At 39.7% G+C, this 20,968-nt stretch overlaps 1 protein-coding gene across 2 annotated transcripts in view; it reads left to right on the top strand.

Annotated features, from left to right (window-relative positions):
- The first annotated feature begins 3,495 nt into the window (after positions 1 to 3,495).
- The window catches only part of LOC119794270 (guanine nucleotide-binding protein G(q) subunit alpha-like), a 33,142-nt gene continuing 15,669 nt past the window's right edge, over positions 3,496 to 20,968 (top strand). For both annotated transcript variants that reach the window (XM_038301733.1, XM_038301734.1), the window contains exon 1: positions 3,496 to 3,631. In XM_038301733.1, coding sequence (XP_038157661.1) covers positions 3,496 to 3,631 — 136 coding nt within the window. The remainder of the gene's footprint in view (positions 3,632 to 20,968) is intronic.

Below are 20,968 nucleotides of genomic sequence, written 5' to 3'. Positions count from 1 at the left end.
CCTTGCTGTTTTCTCTGTCCTGCCAGCACCTGTTGCCAATTTCCTCGTCAGCTCTCTCTTTGTCTCTGTCCCCTTTAAAAACCCTCCCTCTTCAGTTCTTGTTTGCTGGATCCTCGCCTTACATCTCATCAAACCTCTGGTCAGTTCTCTGTCGTCCTTCCTTGTCTCTTCCTGGTTCCTAGTTTTGGTTTTTCCCTGATGTCTCTTAGATTCTGGTTCTGAAGATATTTTTGTTGGATTTTTTGACTCCTGTCTTGTGAGATATTTTTGTTGGATTTTTGACTCCTGCCTCTGAGCCTGTTTACCTCCTGCCTCAGAACCTGAAAACCCATTAAAACACTTAAATTCATCTGAACCAACTCGTCTCTGCATTTGGGTCCTCTACCAACACCACCAAATCGTGACAGCCTTACCATTGTTTCTAGGCAACAAATGTCATTTTATCCTCAAAGGTGAGCCTCTGTCCCAATCCAAAGATATAGAAAACCTCTGACAGTTTTTTTTTTGTCTGTTTTATCAAGCATGACAATGTATGTTCTCTCCATCTTCGCATCTACTCAAACCAGCAAACTTGTCAGAGATGGGAAGAATACCTCTCAAAGTTTGGATGATATCTTTGATGATGTGTAATTATGTGTGAAAAAAAAAAAACAGCTTGTGCTGATCATTGCAAGTGTGAATTTAAACCTTTATACTTTATGATGATTAGTATGATAACAGTTACTCTTTTTTTTTTAAGATTAAGGAGATAACCTAAAGAAACTGCCCTGAGTTTTAAGTTTTTATGGTTTTGAAAAGTTAAGAGGCTATTAATAATTTTTTTTGGAGTGTTTAAAGGTAGGAATTTTCTAGGCTGAGAATGTGGTTATAGATAATGACTGGGATATTGTGACCTGACATGAGTTATTATCGATCATGAAAAATAAGCTATTTTTTTAAACTTGAATTCCTGATCTGATATTAGCTGTTCTTTCAATTGTTTTCATAAATCTATATTTCTTAACTGGTAAAAGATTCCTCTCTGTGGGCCTGGAGAAGAACACACATAGAGAGTTTCCAGTTTTTAGATTCAAGATTAATCCTTTTTTTTTTAAAGCCAGTGAAAAACATCCATCCATCCATTGTCCGTCACGCTTATCCCAAGCAGGGTTGCAAGTGGTGCACGTTCCTATCTCAAGCTATCCACGGGCGAGAGGCGGGGTACACCCTGGACAGGTCCCCGGTCCATCACAGGGCAACATAGAGACAAACAATACAAACAACCTTTATCCATAATCCAGTTTTACTTTAAGTGCATATTTATGTCATGCTCCAGCTTGAACATCTCAATAAATGCAAAAAAAAAGCAAAAAGAAAACAAGAAATCTACCTAGACTGCAGTTCAGTTATTTAAGAGAAAACAGCAATCTACCAAAACACACGGCTTTACTGCAACTCCTGACAGCTTACTGCTGTGACACCAATGACAGTTTCTTTGACTGTCAGAATCAGTAACTACAGTAAACAACTGTTAGGAAGCTGAACTGAAATATTCATATTTTTATAGCTAAATGTCTTTAATCCAATCAATTATTTTAGGTAGGTTTGTGAAAATATTTGAAGAAAAACATAAAATTGACCCTAAAAATAAGGAGTTTGATTCAAATAAAGATAAAGAATAATTTAAAAGAAGTTAAAATTGACTAGATTTTGTTTTAAATAACATCTATTAGAATATGTTGCAGTATGTATTTATTAATGCTCTTAGTTTCAGTTGTGAAAACTTCCTTTCATATAAGCTTAATGACAAAGAGAGGCACATTAAAAAGATCATTTCAAACCATGGTATTTGATCTATTTCTGATAACAGTCCTTAAATAATTGAACAGCGCCCTCTGGAGTAATAACATTTTATAGGATCAAATGCAAAACCTGAAAAAGGAAACACAATCAATTCTCCAGCAACATTGCCAAGAATAAGACTGCTGATTGTCGTGTTTTATTATGTATTCATCTGCTTGTTCAACATTTTAAGGAAAATCTTTACTGTTTTGTAGGACTATTAGACTAAACATATTAATTCTAAGAATGCTGGAAGTACCCGTTCAAACTCCATAGACCCCCAAGATTGCTGCAAGCTGCGCATTACTAAGGGGTGGATTAAATGCAGAGGGTGAATTTCGTTGTTAAGTGACCTACATCTGCAATGACTAATAAAACTGATTCTCCGTGTTCAGTAAAGCAAACGTGACAGGTCATATTGTTTTATTCTGCATCACTGAAGCAAACAACCCTGTGTTTCGAGCTGCTGCTGTTTGACAGAAGATGGGCGTTGCCTGTCAAACAAATACTCAACTTTTACACGGACACGCCTCCAGAATAAAAGCACTACTTCCTCTCAAGCAAACTTGTTAAAATTCTCCATTAAAAAGGGTTTGATCCACAGGGTCCCATATCCTCTGTTCTCATTGGACAGATCCTCTGCCAATCAGCTACATCGCTGAGTGACGTCAGCAGTAACAGTAGCGCCACACCGGGGCTGTGGAGTGGGAGACGAAGAGCGACTCGGTTCCCCTGGAAAAAATTAAAGGAGCGAGAAAATGGAGAAAGTGTCCATTTAGTTGTCAGTTATCTATTTACGCATCTCGAGGGGTTTATGCCACCGTGGTCCTTTAAGAAAGCCTGAGGCTAAAGGCATGGCGGCTATCTGTCAGTCCAGACAGTTTTTTTTTTAGGGATGGCTTCCTTAGCTAGCCTTCCCAGCTAACAGTAACTAGCCTGCCCTGCTTACTGGGTACCAGTGTGGAAGAGATATCAGCATCAGCCCTAAGCTCTCGTTTGGATTTTTCCCAGGCCTGTTGTCCGAGGAGCAGGAGAAAGTGAGGCAAGTTGCCTGGATGGACAGTTTGCCAGCGGTTAATTGACACAGCTCGGGCGTATCTTCCAGGGTAGGTTTTTCTGGGCGGCTAGGCTTGTACTCGGCCAGGCGACCAGCAGAGGGGATCGTACAGATGTGGCCCAGGCAGCCTGTTGTGTCCCACCGCTTCTGGGACTGAAGTTGATTTTTTGCTTCTTTTTTTTTTTAGCTTTTTTTTTTTCAAATTGGCCAAATTGTTAAAGACAGTTTACATTGAGGCGAATTTGATAACTCGTTTCGCACGTCAGGAGCTAGCTAGTTTTCCAGGCTAGCCTGTTCAGTTAACGCACCCAAACTCAGCTCAATTTGAAGAGTGCATCAATATTCAAACGGTTAATCGTACATCTTGAGGCATCTTAATCCCATATACCACTGCAGCTATTTTTTTGTGATTCATTCATTGTGAACTTCATATTTTTGCCCAGGCAAAGCTGTCAAATATTAAACATTTGGGAGCTATTTTAACAGCAGCCGAGGAGGCCAGATTCTGCAGCAAGACTGTCACATAGAAAGTGGAGCCTTGCACTCAGATAGTTTTCGTGGTGGTGTAGCCCAGCGCTGCTTGTTTGACGTGCTCCCCCCCCCCTGCTCATGCGGTGATGACTTTGGAGCCCATGATGGCTTGTTGCCTGAGTGAGGAGGCGAAGGAGTCCAAGCGAATCAACGCTGAGATCGAAAAGCAACTCCGGCGGGATAAGAGAGACTCGCGCAGGGAGCTGAAGTTGCTGCTCTTAGGTAGGTTTTTATTTTTTGTTATTGCAAAGGTTGCTCAATTTGACCCTAGTGCACTCAAAGCCAAACTGTTAGACGTGATTGTACGGTGCAGCTTGCACATGCAAAACATTGGAACCACAATGGCACAAGCCACATTACTCAGGCCACCGCAGGATTTGTTTGGGAAGTGATATGCAAAAATCTAAAATCACATGCGGTTCAAAAAGCGCTACTCCTGCAGAACAATGTGACTGGATTTAAACTGGGACCATTGAATATTAACTCATCTGAATCAGTTTGTGATTGATTCTCGATGTAAAGATGTTTTAAAAAGCCATTTAAATTGATATATTTGTTTATTGTTGTGGCATAACCTCACACTGAGTCTGAGAAAATAAGGCATTTTAATTTGAGGATTGTGTCTTGAACTTAGATTTCTTTGTCATTTTGTTTACACAAGTGTAAAAAAAAGGAATTTCGGTTAGAGCAGCTCTGTAAACAATTTCATTTTTTTAAGTGCAGCCTTGAAAAATAATAAAACATATATAAAAACAGTAATATAAACATATGACTGTTAATTTACATTCTAACATTTCAGTTTTTTTAATAATAGATATAATAAAATACAATAAAATAACCTGTTTTACAAAACATTCAGCAGTCTAATGGCAGTGGGGAAGAAACTTGTGGAATCTCCTGGACCTGCATTGGATGTTTCAAAGTCTCTTCCCAGAGGGCAGCAGGGAGAACAGTCCATGGTGGGGGTGTGAGGGGTCATTGATTGGGCTCAGGACATGCAGCGCAAGGATGAAATGTCTTTAATGGAGGGAAGAGGAGCCCCAATGATCTTCTCTGCTGTTCTCACCACTCTCCTCACATTCTTCCAGTCTGAGGCGCTGCAGCCTCCACACCACACAGTGAGAAAGCTGGTCAGAACGTTCTCTATGGTGCTTCTGTAGAAGGTGGTGAGGATGGGTGGGGGCAAATAAATGAAAGTAATTTGAAGAAAAACCACAGAACCACCATTCTGTTTACTTTAACAATTTCTTGCCACTTAAAATTAGTAAAGGGACACTTTATTGGAAATTTATTAATTTTTTTTTTTTATTATTATTTTTTTTTTCAAGGTCCTACCAGATAATGCAGATGTTTGACAAGTAATGTTTTTTTCCCCGAATAACATATATAAAAGTGTTCTGCAAGTCCTTTTGGTTTACAAGAAATTATAAGGTTGCCATTGCTCGACCATAAAAGTATACACATGCAAGTTTTATAACTCAGCAGACACAGAACATTGAAGTGTACACACGTTCACATGCATTTATAGGTCAAAAACGAAAGGTGGTCAGATTTCAAAGTACTTGCTGGTAACTGAACAGAGCAAGAAAGGTTACGATAACGGATTCGGATCTCAGTCTAATAGATTGGTTCTTCAATACTATATATCTAGCTTGTTTCCTAGAGGTATAATTCTGAAGAGGCATCCCTTTTAAAATAGGAAAGTTAAAGCAACCTGCTTTTTTACTGAGAAGCATGTAGCTATACAATAATAGCTACCTGCCTAAATTGAGATATATCTACATTTGAATCAACAGTAGAAAAACTTTACAACTACTGGACTTGTGATGAGCAAGAAATAATAGTGAAAATCTTGTCACTAGAAAGAGAGGACAGCAAGGTGAACATTTCTAGGAACGTCTTCCTGGAATTAGAAATTCAATGTTATAGCTCAGGCATGGGCCAGGCTGACAGTCAGGTGGTATGATGATCTTGGCATTAATACCACTGTTTCACACTATTATTATTATTATTATTATTAAAGTTCTATTTCTGATGTGTTTGAATTAAAGAGAAGAACAAGAACATATTAAATACTTACTGAATTGTGAGTTGATCATTAGCATACCAGCTACAGCATAGTAAATAGTAAAAAAAAATATAAATAAAGTAATATTTTTAATTTTCTCTTTATTCCACTAGGGTGCTAAATGCATCAGTATTTTTATCATCGTTTTTTTGTTGGTTCTGTAAAAGCACTTTGATGCCCTCCCTTGTCTGTAAAGGGTGCCATTTACATTCATTTTCACTAGATTGACATAATTCCTTTTACTTGTCAATGATAGCTGTTTTTAGATCACAATTGTAGTTTCTCTTTGCAGACTCTCACTCTTCTTTAAGTGCGCAGTGATATTTAGGACTTTTGGCACACATACAATGCATTATTCACTAAGAAGCAACAGGAATTACAAGCATGAAAGCATATGAAAAGAATTTGTGTTGCTACAGCTATAGAGGGTTTTGACACTTTCACTTCACACTAGTGAAATGCACAACTTGAGAGGAGAAGTTGTGACCACACAATCATCAAGCCGTGTGCCTCTGTGACCCAGTGGTATTTATTACACAAATGTCTGAAGATAAAGGTAGCTTGTTCATTTAAAGGCTAACTTTACCTTTAAATGTATGGTGATGTATGTGATGCTGCAGCTGCTCGCAACCGAAGTGTCTCTGAGATTTGCCTTTTAAAAATACTTATACTGCAGGAACGGTATTGAAGAAAATTATTACTGTTTATCTTGTGATTACCACTTGGCAAAGTATATTTTATTATTCCCCTTCAACATTACAATAGATTTATGTGATTTCAAATCAAAAGAGAGTTAATTTGTAATTAAGTCTGCTATAAAGGAGGAAGCTCTCTGTAGGTAGTCTGCTTTGGGAACGAACTGATGCCATAGGAGTTAGGCTTATTTGTAAATTAAAACTGGATTAAAGCCTTGTGAGCTTTGTATCAATTGTGCAGTCAAAAGTTAACATTCAGGCTAAACTAAGCGAAACTTTGAACATGCATGATCACGTCAAAGAATACATAACCTGGTCTGGTTTGTTGTCACAGGTAACCGAATGCATTTATTTATGTGATATAGTGTCCCTGTCAGGAGCCGAGGGAAGACTTGCCAAAATGGCAAAATGCTTTAAATGTTTCTTCTTTTACGCTGGTCAGTTTTGTAGAATAAATGTGTGAAAGTTTGAGGTGATCTTGAATTGCATTTACTACCAGGTGTAGACTGCTGTGGCTATGTGGAAAGCTCCTGAACAGTTGAACCAGTTATGGAATGAGTTGTGCGGGTACCTCCTAAGTAACTCATTTGAAATGCTGAATCTTGTTGCCTGACGAGTATGTGATCAAGCCTGTTTCGACTTCTGACTAAAATTATCCGGAACAGTAGAGCAATAAATTTCTTGGCATTAATGCAACACAATTTTTTTTCATTCTCTCTTCTACCAACAAGCTACAGATTGATTTTACTTAGTTTTTCTCTTTCCTGAAAAAAACAACAACAAAAAAACAGCTTTATGGGTGATATTTCTGGTCTTCTTTGTGATAAAGTTCTGCTCCCCAGCAGACCTGGTCATTATCTGTGTGGATGGCACCTGTTGGGCAGCTGAGAAAAAGTTTTCTGGGGATGGTATTACAGGAGTTTCATTTATATTAAGTTTCAGTAAAGATTCTCATGGTTAGCATAGATATCTAGATTTAATCAGGGAACTTGCAGAGAAACCCCAACCTAGAAGACAAAAGGTAAATTCCTCCTCAGTTTCAGTGTTTGAGGCTCCACTGTCTTTGAAGCGCTTGACACATCTAATTGAAGTTTTTATTGCAACTTCATAGCCCAGCCATTTACCTGGTGTTGAGTCTATGAAAGGGAAAGAACAAACATATGCCTGCTTCAGGGGTTTCTTCAAAATTAAAGCTTTTAAAGACAGTCGAATTCTGTAGTTACAAGCTGTAGGGTACCTCTCATCCAAATTCAGCTCTTGTAAACGATAGCTAATTAAAATTCTCTGGCTCCTCGTAAACCCTTCTTCTTTAAAGTAATTTCAATGAGTTAGTTGATACAAGTCGTTTTAACCATAATAGTGAAAACTGAGTCAGCTATCCAGTGACCTAAAGTGCGCGACAGCCTTGAATGAAAAACAATCAACTGGTTTTGTCTGTTTCTTAGTTAAAATCAAGGTAAGTTTTATTATAATTTCTGTAAAATATTGACAGATCAGTGCAGTGTCAGGGCAAACCACTCGATTTAGCGAACAATCTACGTTCCCACCCTCACCTATGGTCATGAGATCTGGGTAACAACTGAAAGGACAAAATCACGAATACAAGCGGCCGAAATGAGTTTCCTTCACAAGGTGGCTGGGCACAACCTTTGAGATCGGGTGAGGAGCTCAGTTTGCCAGGAGGAGCTCAGAGTAGAGTTGTTGCTCCTCCACGTTGAAGGAGCCAGCTGAGGTAACTCGGGCATCTGTTCTGGATGCCTCCTGGCCGACTCCCTTGGGAGATGTTCTAGGCATGTCCCATTGTGAGAAGGCCTCATGGAAGGACCTGCTGGAGGGACTGAGCTGAGCTGGCCTGGTGTCGCCTCAGGGCTCCCCCTAGAGCAGCTGGAGGAGGTGTGTGTGGAAGTCGGGGCATCTTTGCTTAGACTGCTATCTCCGCAACCCGGTCCATGATAAAGCGGAAGAAGATGGATGGATGGGTTGTAAAATTTCCTCATGTATAGTTATGATTTGCCAAAAAAAAACAAAAACAGCGTAACCCCTTACTGTGATCTGGCTAAGTGGTTTTGGAAGGACAAAATAGGATCTGCTCCTTGGGTTCATCCATGCCCTTGGCACAAACGATGCTTTAAAGGGAATTCTAGTGTGATGTCCAAAACACAGATTACCGCAGATGCATTGTTTTTTTGTTTTTTTTTGGCTCCATTGATCCATCAGTTAAAGATGGTTGATGCTTACTCGTCAAAATACTCAGATGAACTTAATTGAGCTGCCATCGTATTTTGAGTGTATTTTTCTGAATTGCAGTTTAATTTTCTCTTGGTCTTGTCTGGAGGAGATTGATCAATCAGTTTGAGAAAATGTATACATCCTTTTAGATTCCGCTTTTTGTGTCTGCATTTTTAGATTGGTAAGACTCTCAATATACCTGCTGCTTCATTTGAACAAAATCTCAAACACAGCTTAGAGTTATAAAGGTGCTTTACTAGTGACCATGCACACTGCTATTGACTAGATTTTATTGTTTTATTATTTAGTGGAATGGTGAGTTATAGTGAAAGCTGTTGTGGAAGATATCTCGGAGTAGCCTGACGTAGTCCGACTCAATTCTAGTCAGAATATGAGTCTGATACTGCTCCATAGAGCTGTGATTATGGGGCGTGTTTCGAACGAACCAGGAAAAAAAATGCCTCTGCACTCAATTGGATAGATCTACAACCAATAAGAGCAACGGAGTGCGTGACGTATGTTAAGCGAGGCATAGTTGTTGTCCACAAAAATCAAAGCGTGCAGTTTCACGCCTAGAATAAGAAGATGAGACTTGATCGCGTTTCTCTGTTCCTCTTTTAAAATTAATTTGCTGTCGATATCTTCTAGAACAGACCTAATAGCAGAATCTACTCACCCAAACTCTCCAGCGGCAGCCATTATTGTTGTCACCCTAGCGCGCTTTGGTCACGTGGTTGATTACGTTACTCTTGATCATCTGTCCATCATCGTATAAAGCCCGCCCTGACAATTTGATTGGATCGCCTGACAGTGGGCTTTAATACTCGCGCTACTATGGAGCAGAGCCAGACCGAACTTCCCCGACCTCAAACCTTGTGGGCGGGACTAAGTTCTGACTGGCACCCAGTATTGCTGGGCACACCCTTTGAGATCGGGTGAGGAGCTCAGTTTGCCAGGAGGACCTCAGAGTAGAGTTGTTGCTCCTCCACGTTGAAGGAGCCAGCTGAGGTAACTCGGGCATCTGTTCTGGATGCCTCCTGGCCGACTCCCTTGGGAGATGTTCTAGGCATGTCCCATTGTGAGAAGGCCTCATGGAAGGACCTGCTGGAGGGACTATGTCTCTGAGCTGGCCTGGTGTCGCCTCAGGGCTCCCCCTAGAGCAGCTGGAGGAGGTGTGTGTGGAAGTCGGGTCATCTTAGCTTAGACTGCTGTCTCCGCAACCCGGTCCATGATAAAGCGGAAGAAGATGGATGGATGTGTTGTAAAATTTCCTCATGTATAGTTATGATTTGCCAAAAAAAAAAACAGTGTAACCCCTTACTGTGATCTGGCTAAGTGGTTTTGGAAGGACAAAATAGGATCTGCTCCTTGGGTTCATCCATGCCCTTGGCACAAAGATGCTTTAAAGGGAATTCTAGTGTGATGTCCAAAACACAGATTACCGCAGATGCATTGTTTTTTTGTTTTTTTTGTTTTTTTGGCTCCATTGATCCATCAGTTAAAGATGGTTGATGCTTACTCGTCAAAATACTCAGATGAACTTAATTGAGCTGCCATCGTATTTTGAGTGTATTTTTCTGAATTGCAGTTTAATTTTCTCTTGGTCTTGTCTGGAGGACATTGATCAATCAGTTTGAGAAAATGTATACATCCTTTTAGATTCCGCTTTTTGTGTCTGTGCATTTTTAGATTGGTAAGACTCTCAATATACCCGCTGCTTCATTTGAACAAAATCTCAAACACAGCTTAGAGTTATAAAGGTGCTCTACTAGTGACTATGCACACTGCTATTGACTAGATTTTATTGTTTTATTATTTAGTGGAATGGTGAGTTATAGTGAAAGCTGTTGTGGAAGATATCTCGGAGTGCTTTCACACTTTCATTACCTACATAATTCCAAACTGATGGAGGCTTTTTCTCATCTCATATTTGTTTGTTAGTGAGTTAGGGTTGTCTCTGTCAATTTTTAAGGTTATCATGGATTTCTGTCATTCTTTTCAATGGACCCACATACTCTGTTGGGCTTTATTGTTTTCTTTCTTTTTAGTTGGTCCTCCGGTGACTTGACTTTTTGTTTACTGTTGCATTTGGAAACCGTTTTGCTGTTTCACGGCCTTTGGCGCGGGTAGTAAATAAGCTTTAACCGAATATGTGCTTCCCCAGCTGAAATGATCTCCTCCATGGTTCTGAGTCACATTTTATGCCTACTTTGTTCTAAAACTATACTGAAGCCCTTTTTGTGGCATTGTGGTTCCAATTCTTTCAAGCTTTGGTTTGATGAGGCAGCGTAAGATGCTCAACTACTACCTGGAAGTAACACTGGTGGTTTTGTTTGAAGTTTTAAGGGAATACAATTATACCAACTGTCTGATCAGCAACAGGCTGTGCTTCCTGTTTGGTGTGGTAAAGCTGGTACAAAGAGGAGCAGTCAGAGGAGGGCTGTCGTCTGCTCACAACTTTACGAAAAAACAGACTAAAATGTTTTGCCCTACTCTCAGTACACCCATGTCCTACTGTTAAAGTTGTGCCCTAAGAAACTTGCAAATGTCTACAAAATTAAGTTTAATTAAGTAAGCACACATCCTAGTGATCAGAGATTTTCCCTCTGTTGCTTTTCATATCTGCATCTTGCAATTTTTTTTGTCTACTATGGTGAGTCTTGCATGACTTTTCTTAGATAATATAAAACTGTGTGCGGATTTTGTTGCTGCAGAGCAGCAACAAAATCTCCTGAAGTCATCCAGGGCTTATTCTAAATGCCAATACGTCTGAATAAATCATATCACGACACCAGTATTGTGGCATTGCCAAAGGACTATGGCCTGACATCTTTGAAGTGGTTGAATTATTTTTCAAAAATATAGCTCACATAAGGGAAACGGCAAATTGTTATTTTTTTTGAATGATTATCAAACACCCACAGGGAAACACAGGGACTGAAATTAAGTATTTAAAAGGGAACTTCAACTTTATGGTAAATTTCTGTAGTTTTGTTTGTATTTTCTGCATAATATAAATCCCCTATTTTTTTCTGGGTAAATATGTGTCTTAAACATGTTGGCAGCCCTCTGAGAACCTTAAAGTAGACAGAGACTTGTTTTAGTTCTGCAAAGTCAAATGATTTTATGATGCTATGGAAGGAAAAGATCAGAAATGGCTTGAATCTGTTTACGTACGTCCAAGTTTTTACAAAAAAAAAAAAGATTCGAAATTTGAAAGTTAATTATCCTTTTAATTAACTGTTCTTGTTAGGTTATTTCTGTTCACCAGGACATGCAGGTGTAGCATATAACGTGTTTGCACAAAATTAAATGTGACTTAAAACAGGGTGTGAAAATATCTTGGTGCTGCTCGGATTAGATTTTGATTTCTTGTTTAAACTGCAATTTAATATATAAAATGTATACACAACTTAATGTTTTTGATAGACATTTTTATTTTATAATTCTTTTATAATTCCAAATGTGATGCCTGTATTCTTAATTGTAAATATGTCTGCATTGTAACCAAATCAATTCATTAAATGTTATTTACACATCTATATTTGAATGAATAAAGAATGCTTTAGGATGGCAATGTTGCAGATTGACTGGGATTAAAACTGAAAACACCAGGAGCGCTCAGTTCATGCAGGAGATCAAAGGTCCCAGACAGCACAAATAAAATGCTAAGATTTTGAATTATGACAGGCAGAATGAGCGTACATTTGATCTATCAATGTGTGTGCATCACTTAAACAGGTTAGCAGTATCTGGGTTATTAAGTATTTGTTTTTTGGCAACACCCAAAGATGTCTCATGCATGGACCTACCCACGCCCATTATGGCTTCTCTCAGCAAATCTTACAGGGAAATAAGCAGATAAGCCTCGAGTTGTCCGTATTTGTTTGCCTCCATGTTGGTTGCTTCCAGGGCAACGGCAAACATGGACGGCTTTTGTTGAAATAACAAAACTGCAGACAGTGGAGCTGAACAGTCCACTCTGAAAAGATAAAAATGACCCAAAAGAAAATATAGAGTATGTTTGAATAGCAGCATTTGAGATATCACTGGGATGCCTCCCTGCATCTCCACTATCCTAAAAGGTATTTAGGATTTCTGAAGGCAGAGGTAAAGGGTTCTTAAGTGTGTCCTCCTCACTATTTCATGTTGATGTCACTTAGGGCTAACTGAATATTATTTTAGCCAAGTTTGTTCTCTACAGTCGTTCTCCGTTAGCATCTATTCTATCTGTATTTCAGGCCCAGTAAGCTAAACTGCACGCTACGTTTTATCTGTTAGTAGTAACCAGTTATTCCAGTTGCTTGTTAGGGCTGTCAAAATAATACTGCTTAGTTCTTAGTAAAATGCAGTCATTGCATTTAATTGCTCAGCCTGCTATATCTGTACCTGATGCAGATGTCGTTAAGTCTATATACTGCAGCTGACTGAAATGCAAGCAGACCATTATTATAAGTGGCAGTTTTTTTATTGGAGACATGTCTTGAGTCTGTTTCACTAAACCCATAAAGATGGGATTAGGACTCTGTTTTGCCACTTCCATGTGTTTTGTAGAAGTTGTTGAGGTCAGGGGTTCTATCAACCTTCACTGTTACTTCCCTGACTCCACAAGCAGAATAGTCTTAAACCCGCATCAGCTGTTTTGTATGGGGGGAAGTAAGCTTTATAAAAGTGAGGTTTTGATGACGTGTGTTTTATGCTACCATCCAGGATTCCAAGGCCAAGAATATCTGAGGAAAAAGGCGGAGAGAAAGATTTAAGGTTGAAGGATTTGCTTATCTAACAACAGGAACGTCACACTGAATCAGTGTGGCATCATAGTTTTATAAAAGACAACATGTGGGAACCTCCCACACAGGTTTAGTGCTGACATTGAGGCAGCGCCTTACCACCTGTCTTCCTTTACGGCTCACTTCTTTTGAAAAGTCACAGCTGCACGGGATATTGCTGTATCCACCTGTGATTTATAAATGGACCTCGGTGGCCTGCAGTCAGTTCACATCGGCTGGTTCATGACGTAAATGCATTTTAGAATCTAGTCTGCATTGTCATGTTTTTTCTTTGTAATGTCAATAGAGGCTTAGATATCTAAACAGATGGAATTGACTGCAGCTCCAGATCTAGGGGAACCGCTGTCATTGGATTATTCATGAACTTGGCTGTGTTCTGGAGTCAAGGGTGAGGCCACCTAACACCTGAAGTTTCAAATACACCTAAACAAAACACTTACCGTATTTTCACGACCATAAGGCGCACCGGACTAAAAGGCGCACTCTCAGTTATGTGTCCCATTTCTGTATTTAACACACACATAAGGCGCACCGGACTATAGGGCGCGTTTTTTTATATACAGGTACAAGTCCTCTACTACCTTTAAATACCTCTACTGCGTATTTAAAAATACAGCGGGGGCAAAACTGAGTATGACTGTGCTTTATTCATGTATTTATTACAAAGTATTAATCAAACCTGGCAGCTGGCCGTGAGACAGATGACACAGCGCTGTGATCACTCCTAAATTAACTTAAAATCCTGAAACCTGCTGACGGAATATGTTCGCTTTTATTGCCGGTATCCTGGTGCCTGCAGCTAAAATTATTTAGATGAAAAACACCTGCCAGCAGCCGCGGTGAACCCCAGGCTGCCCAGCCTACAGGCTGCTGATGAAGAGATTTCTGCTGTCAGCGCACCGCTGGTATGTGGGGGTCTGAGCGCCTCCGACAGAAATAGATAATCTGGATGAACTGACTGCAATTATTAAGTTTTCAGGTGGACTTTCTCACTTAAAAACATATTAAAACTACTTTATTCCCACTGATCACAGCAAATATAGCTGCAAGATTTAGATTATTTAGATGAAAAACACCTGCCAGCAGCCGCGGTGAACGAAAGGATTTCTCCTGTCAGCGCACCGCTGGTATGTGGGGGTCTGAGCGCCTCCGACAGAAATAGATAATCTGGATGAACTGACTGCAATTATTAAGTTTTCAGGTGGACTTTCTCACTTAAAAACATATTAAAACTACTTTATTCCCACTGATCACAGCAAATATAGCTGCAAGATTTAGATTATTTAGATGAAAAAACACCTGCCAGCCACCGCGGTGAAGCGGAGGAGACGCGCTCAGAGGCTGCCATTGAATTAAGTTTTCAGGGAGAAAAATAGAGCGGGAGCAAACCTGAGTATGATTGTGCTTTATTCATGTATTTATTACAAAGTATTAATCAAACCCATCAAAGTCATCATCCTCTGTTATCCTCAGCATTCCTCTGAATAAAACAGCTGCGCTAAATCAGACATGCCAGTTTCCCCTTCTTCGCTGTCAGAGTCACTTTCCGTGCAGCGCAGCTCCTCAGAAATAATGCCGGCTTTTGCGAAAGCTTGAACAACAGAGCCAGCAAACGGTGGCGTAACTTGCCCGGCGCTGCCTTCCATTTATCATGAAACTGTGGTCTCAGTCTATCATCCATCGCTCCCACGCCGCTCACAGCCTTACTGTGAACGGCCGCTTCAAACCGATGTCGAGCGGTGGAAGTTCCTTTGTCAGACCCCCGGGATAACGGCGAGCACAGCGTTCACCCAGCCTTTTCATTTGCGTTAATATCATATGTCATCAGAGCGCTGTCTGTCTCGCTGCCAGCTCCCAGATCAGCTTCTCTGATTGGTTGATGCGGCGCGTCCAGCAGCAAAACTTCAATTTTTCCATCTGAGCAGCAGCAGCGCGTTGGCGGTGCATCAGATGCTTAAACGCTCCCGACGTGCTGCACCAAAACGCGCTGCGGGACCTTTTGCTGCGCCTATACGCGCGTCAACCATTGACTTTGCATGTAAACTCGCTGCTTCTGCTGCACCTGCTGGGTCCGGTTCACACCGATGTCGAGCGGTTGAACAGCGAGCACAGCGTTAATTTGTTTCCCCATGTTTTTCACATCAGCTGTGAGATGGGCACGCATGGAGTCACAGATTAATGGTGATGAGTGGAAAAAAAACACCTGGTCTCCTTACATTCAGCCACTCTTTCATCATCTCCTCAATGAGGTGGTCTCAAAAGTCGCAGTTACAACACACATAGGGCGCACCGCACCATAGGGCGCACCGCACATTTTGAGGGGAAAAAAGACGTTTAAGTGCGCCTTATAGTCGTGAAAATACGGTAGTTAAAAAACTGTTTCACAGATATTTTCTCAATAATATATTCTATTATATTACAATAATATATATATATTAATATTTCTATAACTTGGCAGCTTATATTCTTTCTTGAGATTTCAATCCTTTATTCCTTAATCATATGGTAAATAATTTAAATGACAAGCTTGTCTTTGTTGACAGAGATATGGCTTCAGATTGAGATTATGTTGTTTAAAAGACTTCTTTAGTTTATCTGATTAATAATAAGCTACCAATACATACAATAAACCATTAAGAGTCTCAAGCCCTTTAAAATCTAACATGGATGTCTTTTTGTTTAATAATCCAATTTGTCATTAATGTATCGTATTTCCACCAACAGTTTTTTTTAGAGTTGGATTACGCAGTTTTAAACTTGCCTCTCGTGAAGATGAGGAAAGGTGTTTGTCATTCTTCACAGTTTGTCACGTCACTGTGTTGGCTGAGCAAACTGAGGTCGACATACCCAGAGTTTCGGCAGATATGTAGCAGTCATTTCTATAAAGGACTGTCCTTTACCTCATGTCAGTGCCTGTCTGGTTCAATTCGGACACAGGTGGCTTTATTAAGAGCATGGACTACTAAAAAACCTGTAAACCTGTTCCTGAGTCCAGGTTTACAGCTGAACATTAGTAGCTTCTTTTGCACTGCTTACTGGCTCCCACACAGACAGCATTGTGTGCTCACGTCACTCTCCATATTTACCACCACATGCAACCTAACACTTAGGTGATACGGATCCAACCAACAGGTTTGAAATTAAACCATGAGATTCATTCCTTGATATCTAGAACCAAACACTGTTTTAGGAGTACAAAGACCTCTAACTCTACACACATTCTGGGCAGTGCTGTCTCTCTCTGCTTGCTTGTTCTCGCACGCTCTCTCAAGTCTAAAAATTAAGTAACTTGTAATGTAATTTATGTCTTTTATTTTACAGAGTCTACTTTGTATTAGCATTCATTGATTCTATTTAGATATGGTTAATTATTGGCTCATTACTGTACTTTTTACCTAAACTCATGTAAGAGCTTTTCTACACATCCAGGCCATTGGCCTTTTAACATGTGTGGCCTCCTGACGACATGTTGTCTTTAAACATAGCGGTTATAAATGCGTATGCCTGGTAGATCGCAAACCGACTATTGGAACCAATAACTAATGAAAACGTGAGGTTAAAAAATTTGTCCTTATCTGTATTTAGCAGCAGCTGGGACTCTTACCACATCCACGACAGAGAAGGATACATTTGACTGTCCGCTCAAGAGGGACTAAAGGGTTTCATTTTTTAATCATACATTCATTAGATTGAGTACACATAGAATTACATTTTTTAAGCCTTTTCCTTTAATTTTAACATCCCTAAGACGACAAGTGGAGGGTAAGCCTCAATGGCCCCGTTTGGACTACAACAACTAGTGCTGCATCAAAAAATATTAATAAAAGCTTTATACTTGGAAACTAGGTCGTCTGCATAGGTGTCGCAGTGAACAAAGAGACCTCCCCGCCCCCTCCGCAGACACTCTGCTGCACCTCTCCCAAATTGTAGGTGACCGCAGGCAGTGCCGCACACAGGAGGCCTGCTTGTTTTGTTTTTATGACCGAAATTGAGGAAAACAACTCGAAGAGCGAGGTGTGCAAGAACGCTGGGACCCTTTTTTCCACCTGGATCCCTGCTATTTTCGCAGTCATGTCCTTCCGTTGTCAGACAAACTCGCCCCCACTTCCTCACCGCCTCGGCCGAAACTAGACCCAAAACGTATAGCCCAGACCACGCTTTAATACTGGGCATAAATCAAAAATGTCTGCGTCAAGCTCATTGTTACATACTGCTGCAGGAGTATAACCAGGCCTTTAAGTGGTATGAAAGGCGCACCAAGAACAACGAGAGGTTTGATGACCAAATTCATTTACGGGTTTAAGGGGTCTTCACGAGGTTTGCTCATATATTTAAAGCCACTATGAACAGAAGAATCCTAGACATGGGCTACCAATGTGTCAAGCCACTCCTAAGCCAAAGACATTGAATGAGTCTTACTGGGCTGTGGCTCATTAGTCCAAAGTAGTCTTTTCATATCAAAGCTATGTTTCTATTCCATTTGAAAATCAATTTTCCAGAGTATGGACCGGAAAGGCAGAGTGTCACCGAATCCATGTTGCCTTAATCCCAATGTAAAGTTTTATGTCGGTGGTTAATCAGTTTAACTATGTCATCTGCTGATGTTGGTTTGTCGAGGGTTCTGGAGTCCACAGTCCACACAGCCTTCTTCCAGGAAGTTGAGATGCTGGGCATCTTTGTGGAGATGCTGATTAAATTTTCCAGCTGGATAATTTAATTTGATGTTGTGCTTAATTAGACTGCAACCTGACCTAACCTGAACCCATAAAGAATCAATAGGATCTGGTCAAAAGGAAGTTAAGACACCACAGCAAATAAAAGAAGACCTGAATTCTGCTTTCAACACAACCTGGGCTTTTAATCCGACTCATCAGCACCACAGGCACCCTTGTGGTCTATCACAATGTGCTATGCAGCAATCTACACTCGGTCAATAAAGGATTGAGTAATGTACTGGACTCCTTTTACTCTTCCAAGCTCACCTGTTTTATAGAAATTGAGAATTGGAGTCAAACAGACTATATTAATTTGATGTTTTAACCATAACCTAGACTCTGTAATTAGGTTTTTATAGTCTAATTTTTCCTTTTTGGCATCTTACTTTCTTTAGTTTCAGTTTGTCATTACAATGCAAGAAACCAAGGTAAAATGTCAACCCGTAATGGAAAAGTAGGCAGAACAGCAACAAATATCAATAGCTAATTTTTTTAAAACATTTGTTAGAAGCAAAATAACCAAATGTAAAGAAAATCAAAGTTGGTCTTCTATATGGCTATGCATTCCTTACAGGCAGATGAAATGCAAAGGATACACAACTAAAGTTTTTGTTAGTTAAAATATTATTATTATTAGTTGGTATAATATACCAGAAGAAAATACATTTTTATGAAGATTACTTCCTTGTTGCATTTTGTAATCTGCTGCTATAGTGACAAAATGTATAAAATGAGATGTTAGATTATAAAATAGGACTTTGTGAAAAACTGCACATGAGTTGTGTGGTATTGAACAATTTAAATGACTGATAGTTATGCACCTATTGTAAGTATAATAATGTTTGACTTATTTCTATTGACGATGTTTAAATAAGTTATCAAAGTTGAATAAGACCTAGATTGGCTCTAGAATTGGTTGGGTCTATGCAAGAGATAATTCAGACTATATAACTTTTTTTAACCCTTTTGTTCAACAAGCAGTTTGATTAAATGGGAACTGAAAATTTTTAAATGAATCCTTTAGATGGAAAAGTATGCTGTCAATTCTCTGAAACTGGAAAAGGTATCCCCCCTTACGGTAACCCCTGTCTCAGTCTCTCCTCCTACTGTCTGTTCAATACATTTAGCAGTAACTGCTTGGCACTGTCCCCGTCTGGTCATTTGTCAAACTTTACTTTTAAAGTGTATGCTAAAATATGTTTTGTCTTGTCTTGAGTGGAACTGAATAAGTTGTTGAATGATCCTTTCAGCTGAATCCAAGCAAAGCATGCCTACTTTTTCTTCAGATCAATTTACTGCTCGTTTACAGTGTTTCCAAAAGATGCTGAGGTTTTCATTTAAATTTATAAACAGAAGGTGACTTCCTAACACATGAATATCAGTCATGGCTAGGGCTGGGTATTTTTGCCAAAGTCCTGAATCGATTTGATTTTGATTCATACAGTTCTAAAGCGATTAATTTTGATTCAGTCTGTTTTTACAATAATGAAAGTACACAAATTGCAAACTTGTAAATCAGACAGTTTTAACTTGAGATGTGAACAAAACTGTCACAAAAGTGCAAACTTGTTTGTGAAAAGTAAAAAAGGCCTCACTCGAGCAAGCAGATGACACACAGCGGGGACACAGCAGACATGCAGGAGCTGCATTATCTTCAATGCTCAAACCATATTTGCAGCGTTGTCTGTAACAACTACAGGGTGTTTGCTGGTCTGCCCCCATTTGTTAACGTCTTCAGCCTATTAGTTATATTTGCAGCTGTCTGGCTTGAAGTAATCTTGAGTGTATCTTTCCTGCTCATTTGAATGCGAACTTCACGCGCGTCACTATAAAACTAATCGATCTCATTCCCTAGACATCGAGTTTGCAAAAATATAAAGGAATCTATTAAATCGATTTTGTTTTTTTAACCCAGCCCTAGTCATGGCATGTTACAGTTCTAAAATGTGCTTAAATGAAAGTGCATCAAAAAATAAATAAATAAATCAACATTAGGAAACCATTCTTGCTTTTAACTCCTACATGGCTGAGATTGTTATTATATATTCAAATGTAACCATTCTGATAACTTAAGAAGATAAGCGGATTGGTTAGTTTTATTTTCGATTTAATTGGGCAGCTATTATTTTTAATGTAATTTCTGAACCTTAATACTGCAGCAGAAGAAGAAACAGTCTGACCTTATAAAGAAGAAATCTGATTGCTTTGTTTCTCTTGCCAATACATATGTTTTTTTAAAGAATGACAGTGAGCTGACGGCTTATCTTGAAATTCAAACAAGTGCTATAATTATCCACCTTTACTGTTTGGTTCAGTGTGTTAATATAAACCCAACGAATACAGCAAAGATTTTCTTTTAGTTGCCAGTAGTAAGAGCACAGTGTGGGAATGTGATGGAGATCAAGCAGGTGAACCAATTGATGGCTGGCTGCAAAGAACATCCAGTTAAAGGAATAGTACACCCAAAACATGATTAGCCTTCATTTTCTACTCACCTCCATGCTGAACAACACTCTGGAGTACTTTTTTGATATCTCAAATGCATCTGGAGATCTGGGAGGCTTCTTGCTGTCTGCTGACATTCAAATAATGGAGGTCCATGGCGCCCGAGACAGAAAGGTCCATAAAAGTCCACAAAAACGTGTCAATATTCCTCCATACTGCTCGTCCAATGTAATCCAAGTGTCCTGAGTGGGTAGCATCCAGAATTTACTCGAAACGAAGTCATTTAGAATGTTTTTAGAGCATAAACAGTAGTGTATAGGATTTCCTAATAGCGCCCCCATGCGCGCTCACGATTCTACGGAAGCCGGCAGACCAAACCGGAAGAAAGTGCGCATTCAGCGTCTGCTCTGCCGATAATGCAAGCGTAGAAGAAGAAATGTGCTGTTTACCTGTGCAAAGAAAGAAACAACGAAAGAAAAATGTCTGAGGACTTCAGTGTTGAGGAAGAGCATGAGTTCTTTGCCGAGCTGAATGCGCTGGTTTGGTCTGCCGGCTTCCGTAGAATCGCGAGCGAGCATGGGGGCGCTATTAGGAAATCCTATACACTACTGTTTAGG

This window comes from Cyprinodon tularosa, unplaced genomic scaffold, assembly GCF_016077235.1.
Source record: "Cyprinodon tularosa strain WSP-4 unplaced genomic scaffold, ASM1607723v1 ctg473, whole genome shotgun sequence".
Classification (NCBI taxonomy): domain Eukaryota; kingdom Metazoa; phylum Chordata; class Actinopteri; order Cyprinodontiformes; family Cyprinodontidae; genus Cyprinodon; species Cyprinodon tularosa.
Note: the sequence above shows the minus strand (reverse complement) of the source record. Positions and strands in the feature narration are given on the sequence as shown.